The 19514-nt window shown below is 36.2% G+C and overlaps 1 protein-coding gene across 1 annotated transcript in view; it reads left to right on the forward strand.

The window, feature by feature from the left end:
• Positions 1–19514, forward strand: part of LOC140163509 (neurofibromin-like) — a 178002-nt gene that overhangs the window by 13606 nt on the left and 144882 nt on the right. Inside the window, 3 exon segments of the mRNA XM_072186823.1 lie at positions 5209–5295; positions 6406–6593; positions 9923–10029. Of these exon segments, the coding sequence (XP_072042924.1) occupies positions 5209–5295; positions 6406–6593; positions 9923–10029 (382 nt within the window).

Raw genomic sequence — 19514 nt, forward strand, 5'->3', positions numbered from 1 at the left:
ATGTTAGTTTTGTGACAATAGGAACATTTTAAGACTAGGGACAGATGAATCCATTGACATGAGGGGCATCTGATGCACCCTACTACTGGTGGATTTTGTAATGTCAGAGAGGCCCAAGGCACTGAACAAGTGCTAATGTGTTCAAACCAGATTTTCCAGTGGAACAGCAAAACTAGGACTTTCTGCTCTTTGCTTGTTTCAATTTTTACGGGTCACACAGACCCGTACCGTAGGAAATTTGCAGGTCCACGCCTACTTTCACTGGTATTTGAAGCAAGGACCCATCTTATTTCGAATGCTGTTAGCGAGGTAAATAATGGTCATTTTGGGGTCAAGTGAAATTGCACAGGTTAAAATGATGGTCAAGGTGGAGGCATTTGTGGCCGACGCTTTGCGTTGAGAACCAAAGTCGAGAACCAAATATATTCAGATTTTCCTTCTGATTTTTTTCTGATTTTTTTCTGATGTCGACAACATGTTGACCATTTTGGCTCTGGGCCAGTGATCTCTGTCCTGTTTGCTAACTGGCCTTGAAAATTAGTGTCCTTGGAAAATTGAATGTTGAAACCCGATATGTTCTGTTACTTAGACGTATGTTGTGATGATACACATGCTTACATGTACATGTATGGTTAGAGCCATGAAATTACTGATGAGGAAATGTAAATCCTAGAAATGTTTAACTCTCAAGTTTGATTTTCGACTGCATTATCAACGCATTAATTGTATTTAAACAACACATTGTATAATATACAAGTACAGTACATGTATACAATGTAGATTGGTTCAAATACAATGCAAAATGGATAACAGAGTGCTCGATGATTTGAAAGAAGCAGAGAGCTTTTGGATCATTTCGTCGGTCGCAAGACATAGTGGCGTACGTTTCAGAGAAAAATATTTTTGACATGTTACTCCTCCCCTGTTATCTCTCAGTGGCCCAATTCCATTTGAAATTGAAGTTTAAGGTTCTAACTATTAAAGAACTATATCTTCAATAGTTAAAATGGAATGACTATTATAGAATATAGCTATATTGGGAATTCCAATTGAATGAACGCAGCTTTCCATAGCGTGACGAATTTTTGCGTACACTGCGCGATGTACGTAACGTGGAAGTGAAGCCAACCATGCCAATGCACTTGTGATTGGTTGGCATTGTATCCAAGGTCGTGCATTCACGTTGTAGTTTGAAATATGTGATATATGATCGCGGTTGGATCAAGTGCAGCTGTTGAAAGCTACGTTCATTCAATTGGAATTCCTACTATAGCTCTAAACTTATACGTCACTATGTGAAAACAGAAAAAATCACTCCATGCCGCTATGTGTTGCGACAGACAACTTCACCTGATAAGTGCAGATCAGTAAGTTTTGTAAAAAACTACATAGTAGTGATGACTTACTTAAATTGTAAATATTACAAAAATATATGTACGTATATTACACAGTTTTGAAAAAGGTAGCATTTTTTTAAAATAAGATAATTCACTCATAAGCAGCCCTTGAATATTTAAGGTACGGTCAATTTGATTGCCGCAGAATTATCAAAAGTAGAGCGGCTGAATTAAAGTGTCATCTCCGTAATCAACAATCACTGGGAAGAAATGTCATTATAAATGTAGCTGTTTTCTAGGAATGGATGATGAGGTCACTTGACTGAACGTTTCCGCTTTCACAGCCAGTGCCTGTTATTTCTGTGAAATGGAGATGGCACACACTGCAATTAAAAGCTGGTGCAATGGTGTGAGCAAATTGTATGGCTTGCTCATTAATATTTCAGTGATTATGGAGTGATGATTGTTGGCTTAAGCAACAAAAAAGGACTGTAAAATGCAAAATCGGGCCTGTAGAACAGGGTTTGTTTTCGTCACCTCTTAAAACATAACAAATTTATGTGATATGCAATCACAGATATTGAAAGAAATGGAATGCAATCAAGCAAAGTTAGTCATCTGTCAATCAAATTTTCTGTATGTGCCACAGAGTTTTATTTCAATGAAAACTCAATCATAATTTTGACTTGTGGTTCTAGAACAATAGAATACAAAGGAGAATGAATACTATTATCGGCTACATGTAAACACCTCAAAATGAGCGACAAACCATTCAATTAGGGGCCATCATTTTCTTCCCAAGGGGAGATCCCAAATTTCAAAAAGTAGGCATCAATAAAATTGCACCCCCCCCTATTTCGGAAAAACAAAAATTATGACTCCCCACCACTGATACACCTTACCCCCTAAACAGGCTAAAATTGTATTGAAATCAGTCTTATTGAATAAATGAACACACTATCTGACAAGATGACCACAGATACATGTAGTATCTGTGGTCATCTTGTGACTCCCTACATTTTGGTCATGAAAATATATATATGACCCCTATTTTTCTTTCCAAAAATTTATGACCCCCCCAGTATATTTGGGACCCCCCTTCCGAAGAAAAGATAGCCCCTTAGCTTGATCACATCACAAATACTGTAGTAGCAGTCGGTACTGGTGAATATCATTGTAAATGTAAACAAGGAATAGGATGTGAAATTAGATCATATGCCTAATAGCCTCATCCTTGTTTATCCAAATTGTTATTACAAATTTAAGTGGCTGAATTGATGGGGAAGTTTTAATGAGCGCATAATATAAATGTTGTCACCATGTAATTTGAGGATTTTTCTTTGATTTTTACTTATAGTGTTTTGAACCCAATGGGTCATACATAAATGTGACATGATCAAGGGGAATGAGTCACATGTCGGCAATTTTCAATTAGAAGTTTTTTACAAAATTTTCTGGCAGTTTACGAATGCTACATTTTGATGCAAACCCCATCAAAATCGGACATCGGGTTACCGAATTATGAGCAATTTCCAATGGGTAAAAAAAATATAAAACAAAAGAATTTGAAAACTGTTTTGCCAATATCTCAAAAACAATATTAGCGACATCCGACTCATTCCCCTTGATCATGTCACAAATATAGCTTGATTTTGTTTTGTTGGAAGTATGTGAGACAAGTGTCCTCAAGTGGGGTTTGGTTGGGTGCCTTCCCCGGTCCACTCTGCTGAACCTGTTGTTGTTTCTGTTGTGAACTTACGCCCCTCTGAAATCAAGCGCATGAAAAACCTTTGGCTAACCTTAAAGATTAAGGAGTGTGATAAATCGCACTCCTTGTGATCATTTAAGGAGTGCGGAGGACAGGAGGAGTGTGATCGCACCCCTCAAAACTCAAAACCTGATTTTTCACAGTAAAACGATGAAACAATTTCAAAGTTTAAGATTAGAAAGTACCTCAAAATTAAAAGAATCGTCAAAACATCAAAAATTTTGACATATGCAGGCCAGGTTTGGCTCAAGTCAAAAAATATTTGCTTGACCCATTGCTTACAGATTCTCATGTGGACAGCAACTTGTCCCCATAAATGCTATCACATGGAAAAATTAGAGACAAAACTGAGAGAATATCTACAATTAAAAAGGAGATTAAATGTTAAGTGCAATTTTTTGTCTGAACTTTCTGTTGTTTATACTTCGGTTACATTTTTTTTCTTTCGACAGCCGTCCCGTGGTGCTACTACATGTACATGAACAATGGCTGATTTAAAAAAATTTTTAATTTTGATACTAGTATTGTTGAATTGATTTGATGCTGGTATTTAAAACTTCTGCATTCATTCCATTTTCTTGTATATTTTTCCTAACTTTAATTTTGCAGGCAGCAAATGAGATTTTACAAAGGATATCCAAGATATCTGTAAACGGAAGCGTTTCTAATTTTGCCTGTCGTCCTGGATCCTCTGAATGGAAAATAAGATTTGATGATTTTCCTGTATTCATAGAAACATGGAAATTAAGAGTGAAAGATCTGCCAAGGCCTCTTAAGTTGTAATGTGGTGTATAAATAAGAGTCAAAATAACACAGGGTGGGGTCTGTGATGAATTGTCAATTTGTATTTTATTTTTATATTGAAAATGCAGTTTTAAGAAGATTGTAAATAATGTCTATGGGCAAACAGGATGTGTATAAAGCATTTGAATAGAGGTTGCCAATTGCTGGTACAAAATGTAAAAATGGCTAAGTGCATCCTGCACAGTTGCAGGCATCAAGAAACTTGACAAGAAATTTGAACTGTTACTTGTTGAAAAATTCAAGAATGTTAACAATTAGCTTGTCAAAAATATAAATCGTGAATTTTTTGTCAACTTCTGAATTTTATTTTAGGACAAACTAATATATTAGCAGTGTTTATAGAGTGTGTCGAACATACAACCTGACCCAAGGCTCCCGCTAGCCTTCAAAAACCTGCGTTCGATCAGACGCACAACTGTAAAACCTGTTGCTAAAATATTAATTTATACACGATGGAGATTCAGAAAATAATAAAAATATTTATTTTATTTCACAGAAAGTAGATTGAGTAAGCTTATTCTTGATTTTGATTTGAAATTCAAAGGCCCACTCGGATGCAAGGCATTGATGCAGCTTGTTGAACAGTGCGTCCAGCAATACAATTTAGCGCCTGGACGCAAGAATTTGTGTCCAACGGGAGCCTTGACCTGACCTCATGTTTTTTGTTGTCTACCAGATTTTTTGGTTGATGCTTGCAACATTGTTTCAACAGCCACAAATGCCGCTTTGCATAATTTGTTTTACCTTTAAGCATTTTGTTGGGTTTCTTTTAGTTTGTAGATTATGAATTGTACATTATCATTGCGCTGTTCCAATTAAAATCCCTACTCCCCCTGTGGAAGATTTTGGAAATATATTCCAGGGGGAGAGTATGGATTGGATTTTAAATGGAATGAACACATTAGGCAGCTCTATTTGAATTTTATACATTCTCTGAAAAAGATTCACCTTGATCTTCCACAGAATGAGGGTGAGTTTCAAGTGGAGCTGTCTATTCCATTTAAAATTCATACTCCCCCTGTGGAAGATATTTCCAAAATCTTCCACAGGGGTAGTATGAATTTTAAATGGAATAGCCCATTGATCCTTATTGCCAATTTTATTGGTATTGACAAGATGAAATGTGTAAACATACAGTTTGTGTATGGTTTGGACAACCACTCTCTTATTGTAGGTTGTCCGCAAATCAATTTTGGTTGTCTCAGGTGACAAATGCTGCAAATTAAACTAGCACAAATGGTTTATGTACATGCACTTGTATACTTTACTAATCAATATTTTTATTTTTATTTATTGCAGAGATCTGGAAGTCCAACAGATATTGAAAAGAACCTGTATAAATCTCAACTTATTGTATTAGACACACTAGAAAAATGCCTTTCAGCTGTAAGTGTATCTCAGGATAGGGGTGTTACAGTTTGATCAGCTCGTAATCAACGGGAATTGCTAGGCTTTTATCACTACGCCGAAAAGTAGACCCACATTATAAGTGTCATAGTTGACCTGTCTGGTCTCTTATTTTACTTGTTTAAAAAAATAGACAATGATTGGACTTTGAATGAATAGTTGTGATGCTTCTGGCAAGAGGTAACAAGACAATTCTCTAAATAAAATATACAGATATTAATCTATGATGTTATAAGGCCCACCGATTACGAGTTGATCAAAGTCTAGTATTGGATAGATAGGAGAGGTTTTAAGGATGATTTCCTACCCCCTACTGGGGTAAGGCAGTGGGAAAGGGACAATCGAAAGTGGGGTTCCCTATAATTGTTGAGAGTTTGCAAACTAGTTCGCACAAATCAAAAAGTTCTTCAGGGGGGTCATTTTCAGGGAGGGAGGATTAAGGAAGAGTGTGTGATTACACTAGCTTCCAGAGAAGAACGGCACTCTTTTGCTCTGATTGTTAATGAGCAACATACGCAGAACTTTCATGAGCGCCTCTCTGTGCTGTCCAGCGCTTTGACCACTGATGGTTCACAATACAATAAGGTTCATTTTGATGCTACATGTATGTAGAGGCCACCACTCAAACTAAAAAAATGTGTATTTTACCAAATTTATCCTTCAAGTGTCCACTTTTGTTGAAATCTTGCTAAATCAAGCAACTTCTGTTAATTGCTGCCTGGTACTCAAATTCTGCTAGCTACAGAACTGAACAAGGGCTGTTCTTCTCTGCTAGCAAGTTTAAGTATGATCAATTCCTCTTGACACAGGAACTGAATTTGCAGGAGAGCATTAAATAGCTCTTCTGGAACCTTCAAGGAGAGCTAATTAGAGAATTTACAATAGAATAGTATCAGGAGAGAATGGTCAACTAAGGAGAGCTAAAAAAAAGGAGAGCAGTAGAGTGATTGCTCTCGCTTTTCTCAAAAGGCAGTCCCTGTTGACAGTGCTAAAGTATGATGCATTATTCCTAGTTTGTTTTTAAAGGAAATGTACAATTTTACATTATATTAATGAATGGCTTGAATACTTTTATAACTTTCAAAACAGCAACCAAAGGACACAACAAGATCAGACGAGACAATGCTAGTCAAATCACTCCTGCCAGAAATCTGCCAGATACTCAATCTGGGCGGCGATCACCCTCTGGCAGCACAACTCAAACTTTCTGCATCCAGGGTGCTCTTCGCCCTCAGTCTCAACAATTTCACCGCCGTATTCAGTCGAATTTCAGCAAGGTAACTTGAACGTATTCATTGATTGGAATTGTGTTGGGAATAAATGTTGTGGTAGACTCTTTAGAATGAAATAATTAATCTGGACCCTTCAATATTACTTCTTTCTTCCACTCAACAAGTAATGATGAGCTTTATATACCTTGATGATATTGTCTGTAATAAATTCCCTGGGGGCGTGCAACTTTACGAAAGGGGTAATTATTAGAGGCAAATTTTAATGGAAAAAATCTAGGCTTAAGTGTCTAGGCTATGATGTACAAATACAAAAGTACTGGATTTTTGCCTTTTGCTTTAAAAAAATGCTGCAAATGCTGTAGAAATTTGACTTAGAACCTTTGTGATATTGTCATGTTTGGAAAATAGTTTACAAAATTGTTTGAACTTCTTTCGGCGTTATCAAAAAATTAATCTGAGGGACAAATAATTAATTCTTGATGACATCTCATCCTGTCCCGTAAAGTACAACTTGTGCCATGATTTGATACAATAGAAGCTGTGTAGAAATTTACTTTCGAATGGACTTCCAGTTGAAATCCATACACCCCCTATGGAAGACATGGCCTTAATCTCCTACACAGGGGGTGTAGATTTCAAATGGAGTCAACCCAGCTCAGGTAACTAGACTGCTGCCCTCAGTCGTCAATCGTCTGGATTGACGACTGAGAAAACTACATGGAAAAAAAGTGACAGATTTTGCAACAGGATTCCTGTGGCATAGAGCATGCGCAGTTGTGTCCAAATTGACCTTTTGACCGAGTTTGTTGTTTTTAGAAGTTCAGAGCGCGATCTTGTCACAGCGGCGCGGTACAGCGACGCGGTACACGGGCGCCGCTAGTCAGTCGCGCTACGGCGCAAAACCAAAGTCGCATTGAATAGTTTTCAGAAGTCCGTCATGATATTGGCTGTAAGATAATCAGTCGTCACTACGAAGCATACACAGTACATGCGAAGTGTAGACGGCTGATTGGAATTAGTCTATCAGGTAACCCCATTTATAATTCTCACTCCCTGTGTGGAAGATTAAGGTCATGTTTTCCATAGGTGGTGTATGGATTTCACTGGGAATAGACCATTTTTGAGCAGACGACACTGCATTGGTGACTCCATTTGAAATTCTCACTCCCTGTGTGGAAGATTAAGGTCATGTTTTCCATAGGTGGTGTATGGATTTCACCTGGAATAGACCATTTTTGAGCAGACGACACTGCATTGGTGACTCCGTTTGAAATTCTCACTCCCTGTGTGTATGATTAAGGTCATGTTTTCTGCAGGGGGTGAATGGATTTCAACCGGAATAGCCCGATAGAAACAGTAAATGAAAGTGCCTAATTGCATTGTTTCATAGTTAAAGTGGTATTGACATCCTCTCAATTGTCAGTCTCGCTACCAATGATTGATGAGGATGGACTGATACGGGAAACGGGATATGGTTTTACATTGGTCCATCGTTGACGTCAAACACCGCCAATTATAACTCTTGACATTTTGCCAATTAATTTAAAGTGGATTGTATTATATATGGGAGAATTTTAGTTCAAGCAATTGTAATATTTGCCGAGGTGGACATCCGCAATTGTTTTCCTAAATTTAAATTTTTACTACATGATTGTGGTGTACTTTAATTAACTAACAAACACTGACATCGCCTGGTTAATAATTACATTGTACAGCAGAGACACTAAAATCAATACGCAGGAATTATACACGTGAATGTGCTATACACGATTTGATATTCAGACGATAAATCTTTGGATACCGGGGTAGAAATTGATGAATATCTCCCGTAATTTTTTTATTCTAAAGAAGCCATATTTCGATGCTTGCACTTGAATATATGTGTTGAAAGAATATGATAGATATCGGGGCGATGACACTGTGTAACATTATCTTGTACAATCAAGGCTTTAGGTGCTGTATTTGTTACAGAATGATTCAATTAAATCACAGAACACAAGATGAATTCATAGGATCCAAATATTTGTTGAACTTGTGTATGGCTTTAAATTCTTGCTGCGTTCGTGAATCTATAGGACATTGAGCCGATCAACCTTGGTTACAATTGACTGACGCGCATTGACGTTTAATATAGAGGCCATAATGAAATTTGTTTTGACTCAAAACAGGGCACATAAAAGTTTGTTAACATTTTGTGGATGAAATAAATAGAAATCTATGATTTCTGGAAATGTTACAATATTGCTTTATGGGACATTAAGGAGGCGGCATCATTTCTGCGAATTTGTAAAGGGCTCGGGGATTCACTCTATCATAATAAAACTTATTTGAAGAAATCAAAAAGCCCTTGGAGTAAATATTGTAGTGTAATGATTGACACAATTGAACACAATTTCAATCAAGGACAAAAATTAATTTTTATAATCGATCAAAAAACAAACGTTTTATAACAATTTTGATTTTAGACTGAATCCGTAAATATGGCACCTCAAGCCCTTTTTTTAGGCCAAGACTGTTTTTACTCTTTACCAGCGAACCATTGTCAAAACTATTTCACATACATATTCAAAAACTCCAGAAAAAGAATGAAACCATATATTTGCTTTAAAAATATACTTAATAAAATCATTTATAATTTGATACTGATTGCTGACTTTTTATTGAATTTATCAGGGGAACTGATCACTTTGATTGTGACTGTACCTCTTATAGGAAGTAAGCAATAGGAAATAAATAATAATTATTAGAATAAGATTAATTATAAGGGATTAATCCGAACATGAAAGAAGGAAAAGTAATTTAGGTAAAACTCAAATGACAGTTCGTCTGTGTTTAATTTGTAATTGGGAGACATCAGAATTTTTTTAAAATTATTTTAAACTTGGTCCAATGACCGGTACCCATCTTATTTCGAAAGGAGTGTGACGCAGGCCATCTATTTGCCCACTGCATGGTTCCACCATATGTGAGGAGTGCATCGATCTGGCAGCATACATGAATGGGAATTAACATTGTGTAAAGTTCCGTAAAATCTTCCTTTCTTGTTTATAGCCAGTTTGAGGCTCTCCTTGCATATGCCGGAACCGTGCAATGGGCAAATATCGGAGTTAACAACCATCACTGAATCTTGACAGGGGCCGATACAACTTACGTTACCAGTAATCAAGTTTGGGGTCAAGTGTCCAATAGGTCTTTGATCCCTAACTTAAGTTGCCAATCTCCCTATGAAAGTCAATGTTGTAGCTGAAAATTTAACATACGTCCACAATTGTGTTGAGATCAAAAATAAGTTTTTATAGTAAAAGTCAAATACTTGATAGGAATGTTTTGAGATATCTGGTATATTTAACTTACTTTTTGTTTACAAATTGCAGGCTTGATGCACTAGCTAAGTCCAGTGAAGAATCTGTGGAAGAGACTGACATTGAGCTGATACAACATCTGAATGTGGATTGTGAAAGACTAACAAGGCTTTTAAATGGTAGGGTGTATTTGAAGTTTGTAGAAGAGAGCAAATTGTGTTCCTTGCACGTAAGGCAACACATGGATCTCTTTTGTTGCATTTCGTTTTTATTTTTATCAGGTGTAAGAGATTAGCAAGTCGAATGAAACAAATATTTATATGTGACCTGCTACCACGAAATGAGCGTAAAGTAGTAGTTTCAAACGCCCTGGTTATTGTGTTGGTGTTCTTTTGTTTCACATGCGCCTGTTCAAGCCAAAAGTATGTCTGTATGTCTTTTGTGAATGGGGGACAATGGACCATTCACGAGGACATGCTACGGGCTTGTACAGATGCACGGCAAACATCAATCAGCCAGGATGTTTTGAAACTACCAACTTACGACTTTATATTCATTTTGTTGTAGCAGGTCACATATGCATGACCATGTGGTATAAGACGCATGAAAGTATTGAGTCTTGAAATGTTGGAATCATACAATTTAAGCAGTTAAAATAGTGTTTTGTGAAGTTGGATTTGATGTAGATACTACTATGAAATACTGTTAGCAACAAAATTGCATTTCGTTTTTGTTTTTTTCAGATGTAAGAGATTAGCAAGTCAAATGAAACGATTATATGTGACCTGCTACCATGAAATGAGCGTAAAGTCGCAAGTTGGTAGTTTTGAAACGCCCTGGCTACTGCATTGATATTCTTTGTTTCACATGCGCCTATTCAAGCCAGTAGTATGTCTGTATGTTCTTTGTGAATGGGGGACAATGGGCCATTCACAAAGGACATACTACTGACTTGTACAGATGCACGGCAAACATCAACTCAGTCAGCCAGGATGTTTTGAAACTACCAACTTACGACTTTATATTCATTTTGTTGTAGCAGGTCACATATGCATGACCATGTGGTATAAGACACATGAAAGTATTGAGTCTTGAAATGTTGGAATCATACAATTTAAGCAGTTAAAATAGTGTTTTGTGAAGTTGGATTTGATGTAGATACTACTATGAAATACTGTTAGCAACAAAATTGACCACAGCAAAGAAGCTTGCTAATTTATGTAGTAATTTATCAGCTTGAGTGTACTTGAACATTTTTATCACTAGCCAGTTGGGCAGGTAAAAAAATTGAAAACCATGGCCGGGTGTGGCTGCAGTGCTACCTGACTTGAACTGCATCAATGATTTTAGCTGCTTAGCTGCGGGTAGCAGCTCTATAAGTCACCATGTCTCTCCGTCTGTTAGTCCGTTAGTCCGTCCGTTAGTAACAAACGCTAAAAAATGCTGTTACCTCTACATTGTTTGTCGCATGGCTATGATACTTGTTGAGGGGAGGGCCTATACCGCCCCATACTGGAAAAGAGTTTCATTCCCGAAATTTGGGAAAATTGAGGGAAATTGAGGGAAGTTAAGGGAAATTGAAGAGAATTTTTTTTTGAAATTTTTTTTTCCGAAATTTTTTTTTTCCTAACTTTTTTTTTTTTTTTTTTTTTTTTTTTTGAAATTTTTTTTCCGAACACTGCAAAATTGAATTCCTTGTCCCGCAGCGACCGCTACGGATCCGACGGTACTTGTTTTAGGATGTGCACAGTATCGATGGTGTTATGATTATCAAGCCCAGGTTATACTACATCCTGTTGTCAGTTCTTTCGGTCTACAGCAAAATTACTGCTTCCGACTTGGGACGGGCGGCAGTGGGATGAGCGCTTTGGTCGTGTGAACCCTCCCTCTCAAGCTGCAGATACTGTCATGACATCAAAAGGATTTTCTGTTTCTCCAACTGAAAAAGGATGTCTTCTAATACATAGGTTGATAAAAGTGTGTCAAGCACCAGTTAGCACCCATACTACACAGAGCATGAAAGTTACCACAACTTAACAGTCCAACATCTACATCTGCATGGTTATAGCTATGGACGAGGCGTCCATTACTGTAAGGTTAGAGAACAAGAACTTACACAGGAGTTGCACAATTTGCTTTTTATTATGGGTATTCATTCATGTTGCAAAACTGACAAAACCTTTTGCAGTTTTGCATGTAAACTGCCCCTTGTCTAGTGTCTACAAAGTATCATTGTGGGTTGCCCCTTGCCCGATGATATCTAGATTGCCCCATATACATATAGACAAATCTAACGAGCCAAGTGATGGTCAGAATTTAGTCGGCCATGACTGGGTCCCCAGGCGCAACAAAACGGTGTTGTGACTGCCCAATTGGGTGGATTAAAGCCGCTTAAAAATCAATGTTATGTTGTATTGTGTTGTAAACTTTCATCATTCTATTGTCTACGTGTAACATGGGTGATGAAATGCAGTTTAAAATCCCTGCCAAGGACGCATCATTTCATATTTTAGGTGGAAAATATCCGACGGGCACCCAGCTATGGCTGCCATTGAGGTGTAGGAATGTGTGAAATGAGATTCGTCTATAAGAGATGGTGGCTCTGAAAAGAGCCATTATAACAGGTGCCTGCTGATGATTCAATGGCTCTGAAAAGAGCTGTTCACAGGTGTACCAAACATATGAACTCGTATAAAGTAGATTAAATTGCTACCATCCAACTAGGTGTGCAATTTTGCAATTTGACCAGTCCAACAGCTAAGTTAGCCTTTTGCTATTGTGCTAAAGAACTTGTGTGTGTGTATGGGGGGGTATGTGTGAGGGGGTAGGGAAGTTGGGGTGTGTTTCTTTGCATGTGCTGTTATGTTTGTGTGTACAAAGAATGTTTGCAATTGTCAGGGCTTGCATTACAATCTCTTGAGTCAGAAAATATTAAGTACTAAATTTTTTTGAATATTGCATTTACATGAAGTGGGGATATTCTTTTGTATGCAACAGCAGGATTGATTTATATATTTTTTTACTTGAAGCCACAATCTACAATTTCCATTGAAATTTGATTTTGATATTCTTTTAAAGGAAGTGTCCAGCAATCACAACATTATGTCTTATATGTTAGAAAAATAATTATCAAGCACGAATCACATGGTGCGGGAATTTTGAATATCGCGTGTTGAGAGATGGCTGTTTTATTCGTTTTTATGGCTAATATGAGTTTGTTTTTAAAATAAAACCATGTGATTCATGCTTGATAATTATTTTCTAACATATAAGACATAATGTTGTGATTGCGGACACTTCCTTTAACTGAAATTATGAAATAATATTAGTATTAACTGGAAGGGGTTCTGCGCATTTTAAGCTGAAATAATGAGCTAAAATGAAAGGAATTCTACTGGCTATCTTGATTGTTTAACATGGTGCTTTATGTGGAACTTAAACTGCTCTGAATGTTGTCCTACAAATGCAACAAATTTGGTTAATTCCAATTAGGTGTAAGTAGGGACGTGTGTAAACATAACAAATATGCCAAAAAAAATCAGGTTTGAAAAAAAAAGAATAATTTCATTTTGAAATAGTGGTGTAGGCCTATTGTGTTAATAGTTTTAAAATCAAAAGCTATTAACGATCAACCGCTTATTTAAACCTCTGCAATTCATCAGCTTGGTATGCTCAATTGAAGTACATTTCTCTAAGACTTAAAAATTAACTTCAGAAATGACAACATGGATATACAATGTATTTAAAAATCACTATATCAACTCCCTATGTGCAAATCACTATGCAAACAAATCAATTATAAAAGCCCTTGAAAAACAGGAAGTTCTCAAAAGCATAATATCTCTTGAGCATTTAGGATAATATTTGTTTCCATGACTATCCATGGGAATTATATTTTAACTCCTTGAGCACTACTCATGGATCTAACATTGCCTCAGATTGGTCAATTACATGATATCTTTACTTTAATCACCAATCGGAATGGAGCTTTGCAAATAATTCACCCAATTTTTTTTTGCATGGTGAAATTATTCAAACAATGTTGCTGATTGGTCCAATTGATAATGAAAATTTTGGCCAATCGGGAGGTAGTTCTCATGGGGTTAAATTTCAATTACACATTTATTCTCCTTCTTGATTTAGTACCTGGTTACAAAAAATGTATGAGAAAGGAGGGACTGTGAAAACAAGCAGATTTATCTATGAAATAATGTTGGGGAACTGAAGATGTAGGTATAAGATATTGTATTTCCTCTAAAGGGGGGGCGTTTATTAGATGTCATTTTTACAACGATAAATCCCGAAAAAATTGTTTGGTAAACTTTAAAATCATGGCGAAATAACAAACCATGAACTTAGGATCAATGACTACCGGTTGAGCCGGTTCACTTCCGGGATTTGTAATGTTATTTTTGACTGTTTACTGATCGTGTGTGGACCGTGGTAAGCTGACTTACACAAGATAGCATAGATATTTCAGTCTTTTTTTTTTAGACTGGTGGAAGCTTTGTGGTCAAACCACCAAATTTCTAGTTTTTGTGTTCAAATGTCTGAAATTACCCTAAAAAAATCAAAATATTTGTAAGACTTAGCTAAGGTTCAATCAATCAATTTGTTCCACTTGTTTAAGCTCATTTTTTTCAGTCAAAATCAAACCATAGCCTGGGTGCCTGCTTTATATGTCCCAAAATGGCTGAGTGATAGTACATGCATACTGCTCAAAAATTCTTAAAAACACAAAATTTGGGTTGGTCAGGCCTATGATAGGACAGGGTTTTAGTTTGTCATATAAAAGCTGATTTTCAGGCTTTTTGGTCCACCTTACAAGATTTTTCTTGTTAATGTAATCATACCAATGTTATGCTGAAATAGATGTAACTTATAATAAGTTCTATTTAGGCCAAAAAAAAATAATGGTTTGTCTCAAAGCTCATGAGTGGTTTGAAAACAAATGCGAAATGTGATTTTCTTTTTTTTATTATTCCTGACTTTTTTCATGATATAAGAAAAAAAAAATCTGATTTTCGCCAAATTTTTCTGGAAAAACTAAAAAAAAAAAAAAAAAAAAATTTGAAATAAAAAGAAAATTTGATTTCTTTTTTTTCCAAATCTCACGATTCTACAAATGTGCGCAAGCTTTGAGACAAACCTTTTTTTTTTTGCCTTATTAGGGAATGGGCAGTTATTAGGTTGCATACTCTTGCTATTTCTTTTATGAAGAGTGTGAAGGTCATAATTTTCCTTGCAAATTAACTTAAAAGTGTTGCTGTGCCAAATTAAAAGACTTTATTTATTAAGTGTCATCCTGACATGGAAATCTGAATATAGGCCTGGTGAAAGCAGGATGTCATCACCACCAAGCGAGGCTCAAATCATTTTGTGGGTATCATATATTATGTCATCAGTAGAGGAACAGACTTAATTTTTTGTTTGGAAGCAGAACTTGATCCTTTTCAACGTAGTTCTGTTTTTTGTTTCAATTTACTAGTAGTTGCCATTACTTACATTAGATACATGAAGGGGTATGGGTAAAGCCATGATTTCTCCGCGATATGGAAAAACGGAAAAATTCACGGAATTCGGGGTTTGCGCACGGATGCCACAAAATAGTGAAAAACTGTAAAATGACTCAATTTTGTGTTGATTTGCAAAATAAAAGAAAGAAAAGTGATTATTTAGCAGTAATCAACCATTAAACAATCCATTCTAGCATTAATTCTAGACCCACAATGCAAGATTCTGACCTTACTACAGTACAGTAAAAGGTAAGACAAAATACACTTTTAAAACATGTTTGATTTATACTTTTCAGTGCTTTATAATGGAAAACAGACAATCACGGAAATAGTCCAATTTGCCACACGGATTTTAAATTTTGTAACACAGAGAAATTGTGGCTTTAGGTATTGGATATGTTTGTGTGTGAGCAGGGTGCATTTGTATATCCATACAAACAAGGACACACACAGGAACACATGGAGATACAACAACCGAGGACATCCTTGTTGAAATTACTCTCTTCAGAAGATGGCAAATAGCGTAAAAATATGTTTGCTGGAGGTCCACGGGGTGAGTGGTATAGGTAGGGTCACAGTTGGATAGTATGGATCTTGGTGTGTTTTAAAAATAGGGCTTAAAAACGGATGTGTGTGTCCTTGGTTTGATAAGATATTGAGGTCCTCGTTTTCCTGTCTGTGCAAGTAGGGTGCGTGCTGAGGTAATTTGCTGCAAATTACCCCCCCTCTAAAAAAAAAACAACCCCAAAACAGTCTGTGGTTGTTATGTTAATTGTCATAAATTACATTTAATACATGTTGCTTTGCTGATCTATTATCAGTGCTTATATGTTTTATTTAACAATTTTGTACTTCCTATTATAATGATGGTATGAAATGAAAGTGAGAGATAGTTATTTCGGTAACAAAATGTATGGGAAATGGAAGGAGTTAGCAAGTATAAATACTTCAGATTTAATAAACCAGAAACAAAAACAAAATTGTCACAAAAAATATTTGAATATTCCAGTCCATTCTACATGTGGTCAATTGTAACAAATGTAAAGTGTGATTGGCTTATAATTGGTCAAAATGATTCTGTTTACGTTACTGCGGCGTAAATAAAGTTCCAACTCACGCTATGTAGAATTCACATATAAGCGTGCACCAGTCACACTTTACATGACGTGCAACTACTAGCGAGGTGCCGAGTCTTTATTTTTTGCCAATTATAGGCTGAACAAACGTTGGCTAGGTTTGCAGAAAGGTTAGGTTTTGGATTATGATGTGGAGTTAAGTGACAAGCAGATCTTGAGCAAAAATCATTTTCAAGTTTAAATTGAAATAGGGTGAATAAAGCGGTACTGGTGAGTGTTAAAGGTAGCCTTTGATCAAGTTATCATGCGTCACTTATTCAGGTAACCTCATTTAAAATTCACACCCCCTGTGTCATGTTCTTCTTCTTCTTCTTCTTCTTCCAATATAGTACAGTCTTCGTTCGGGGTGCATGGATTTTAACTAGAATAAGCCATTTGGAGGAAAGTTTGTTTCCCCAATTAACAAAATCCATAAGAAATTGGGGGATGCAATAATGCTACTTTCATAGGTGTGTTGGGCTATCTTCCTAGAAACTATTTATCCAGGCCTGGCCAAAAGTTTACCATTGTGAAAGCAAACAGATTACCTAGTGCATCAAAATTCTAAAAAGAATGAACACTGATCTTCTTTGATTCAATTTGGAAACTAAATTCAGATGAGTAAAAGTGGTTAATCATTTGTAATTTACCCCCTTTAATCATCAACCTGTATCATTAATTGATGCAATACTCTGATTGTATCGGAGTGATTTCCCTATACCCTCATTCCAGGATTAATTACCCATATCCGACAACCTTCAAGGCTGATGGTGATTATCATGATTATGGCCTTAATCTGCTTGCATTTGAACCTGTCTTTGCTGGGAAATTGTTTAAAAAGTCAGTTTTGTGGTAAGAATTCTTCATATTTAAACACTTTCATTTCAGTTGGCTTGGTTTTGTTTTGAGTGAATCATCATACTCCTTTCATAGACCAATATACATTTTAACTATTAATTTTTTTGGATTAAATTTTGTGCGTAGATGTAAAGAATTATAAGAACACAAAAATAAACCTAGCGCAAAAATATCCAATAGTGGAGGGTTTTCCCCCTTCCTTATTTGATATGTAAACAGGCTGTGAAATGTTGACAGAGGATTTAGAAATAGGAAATTTTCAATTTGCCGGATGATCTGGGGACCTTGTGATGAGTTGATGATAGGTGGGATATGATTTGTTTTGGATTTAAAGACATGGCTTGAATTTGAAACTGTTTGAAGTCAATTTTACTTTAAGTAGGCACTAAGGAGTAAGTCAGTTTTCATGTTTTTTTTTAAAATTCATTCTACTAATGGGAAAATTAATGACGGGATCATAGTTTTGCAATTGTAGGATATTCAATTCTTAAACACTTGAGTAAGTTCCTGTAATCTTACTGTTTCATAGCCGTGTGATTTGACACGATATAATACGGATCAGTGCTTGCGTGCTCACATAATATGTGTACATGCTATTTGAACAATTGGAGGCACATAGCAACAATGGGACTGATCGATTCTAAGCCCTAGGTAATTCCTTGTAAAATGTATGTTTTATTTTTTTTAAATTTGGTATACTTTGTGATTAATATTTAATTTGAATTGAAGTGTTTAAGAATGAGAATAAAGGTATTGTTTTTAGCTGCTATCGTACATCTATCATCTCATATAACTCGGGCGACATCATTATTTTTGGTGTAACTTACAATAATGATGTCGCCCGTGTTATATGAGACGATGGATGCATGACAGCGGCTAAATACATTACCTTTATTCTCTAAATATTGTACTGTCACTTCTGTGGTTCTTGAAATATGATAAAGAGGGGAGGGATAAGCTCAGGGGTCAAGCCAGGATCCAAACACATCCTGTCCACTGACCTGATGGCCATTCCGATCTGGGATTTATGTGAGTGGGCTACCTTGTGACAAATTACGACCAACAAATTTTGCAATAATCAAAATGGCGATTGTTCATCACCATGCAAATGTGATGATTAATTGGAAATTGCCTCACAGACACTGGCTTTAAGTTGTTGCTTTTACAAAAAATAAAACTTTATAAAGAAAATTCTACTAAAATTGATCCCATTTCGGATTTCATTCTGATGGGTTGTGAATGGCCTATTTTCTTTTAAGTCCTTACAGATCAGCTGATATTGTTTTTGCACTTTAGGGGTATCATTTGAAGGACTGTAACACATGACATAGGAAGCAGGATTCGTTTTATGCAGAGTACATGCTCGCTCTTAGCATTTTACAAACTGGGAGGGGTTTAATACAGTTGCCAACTATTGGCAGATCTTGTGATCAGTAGCACTGTGTAAATTACGTACCGGGTGCATAAACAATGCAAAGTTTGCTTCCTAGTTGAAACAAGTGGGAGTGCAAAGTTTCACTTCCTTGAAGTATTCAGATTTCCTTGAAGATTCAAATTGCAGTAGTTTTGTTGAGTATTTTCAGTTCAGTTCAATTCAAAACAATATATGTTTTATACAAAATAGTGTGAAACTTGATTAATTTTTTTTAAAGACAAAGTATGAGGAGCAGTGAATGAGGCTGCCACTAAACGCACAGCATATGGTTTAAATATAATACAATTATACAAAATTAAGCAAAAAAAAAGATGTGTAATTTGTCAAAACTGCTGTAAGAAAGAACAGAAAACTTGTGAGTGTGACCTTAAGCAATCTATCAGTAAGTCAGCGAAATGATCAAACCATTTAGTCACCAATGATCCCGCAAGAGTGTGTCACTTTCAGATGTTGACAAACATGTAGAGAAGAGTTTGTCTTCCTTTAATAACACCTCCATCCATGAAGCTTATTCCTGCAACAATTACAGCATTTGGAGGGAAAGAAATATGTTAGAAATGATGTGAAATTTGGCTCTCTTGGAGTGGTTTATCTTCCCGTTTCCTGAGTGGTGTAACAGGTGATGGGATGGGAGAGGAGGACTATTGCCTATGATAATGAATAGGCACCAATCAGCATTGTATTTGTAGAGTGCAATGTTTGTATTTTTCAAGACCTAACTCAAAATTGTCTGAAACAGA

This window comes from Amphiura filiformis, chromosome 11 (genome assembly GCF_039555335.1).
Source record: "Amphiura filiformis chromosome 11, Afil_fr2py, whole genome shotgun sequence".
Classification (NCBI taxonomy): domain Eukaryota; kingdom Metazoa; phylum Echinodermata; class Ophiuroidea; order Amphilepidida; family Amphiuridae; genus Amphiura; species Amphiura filiformis.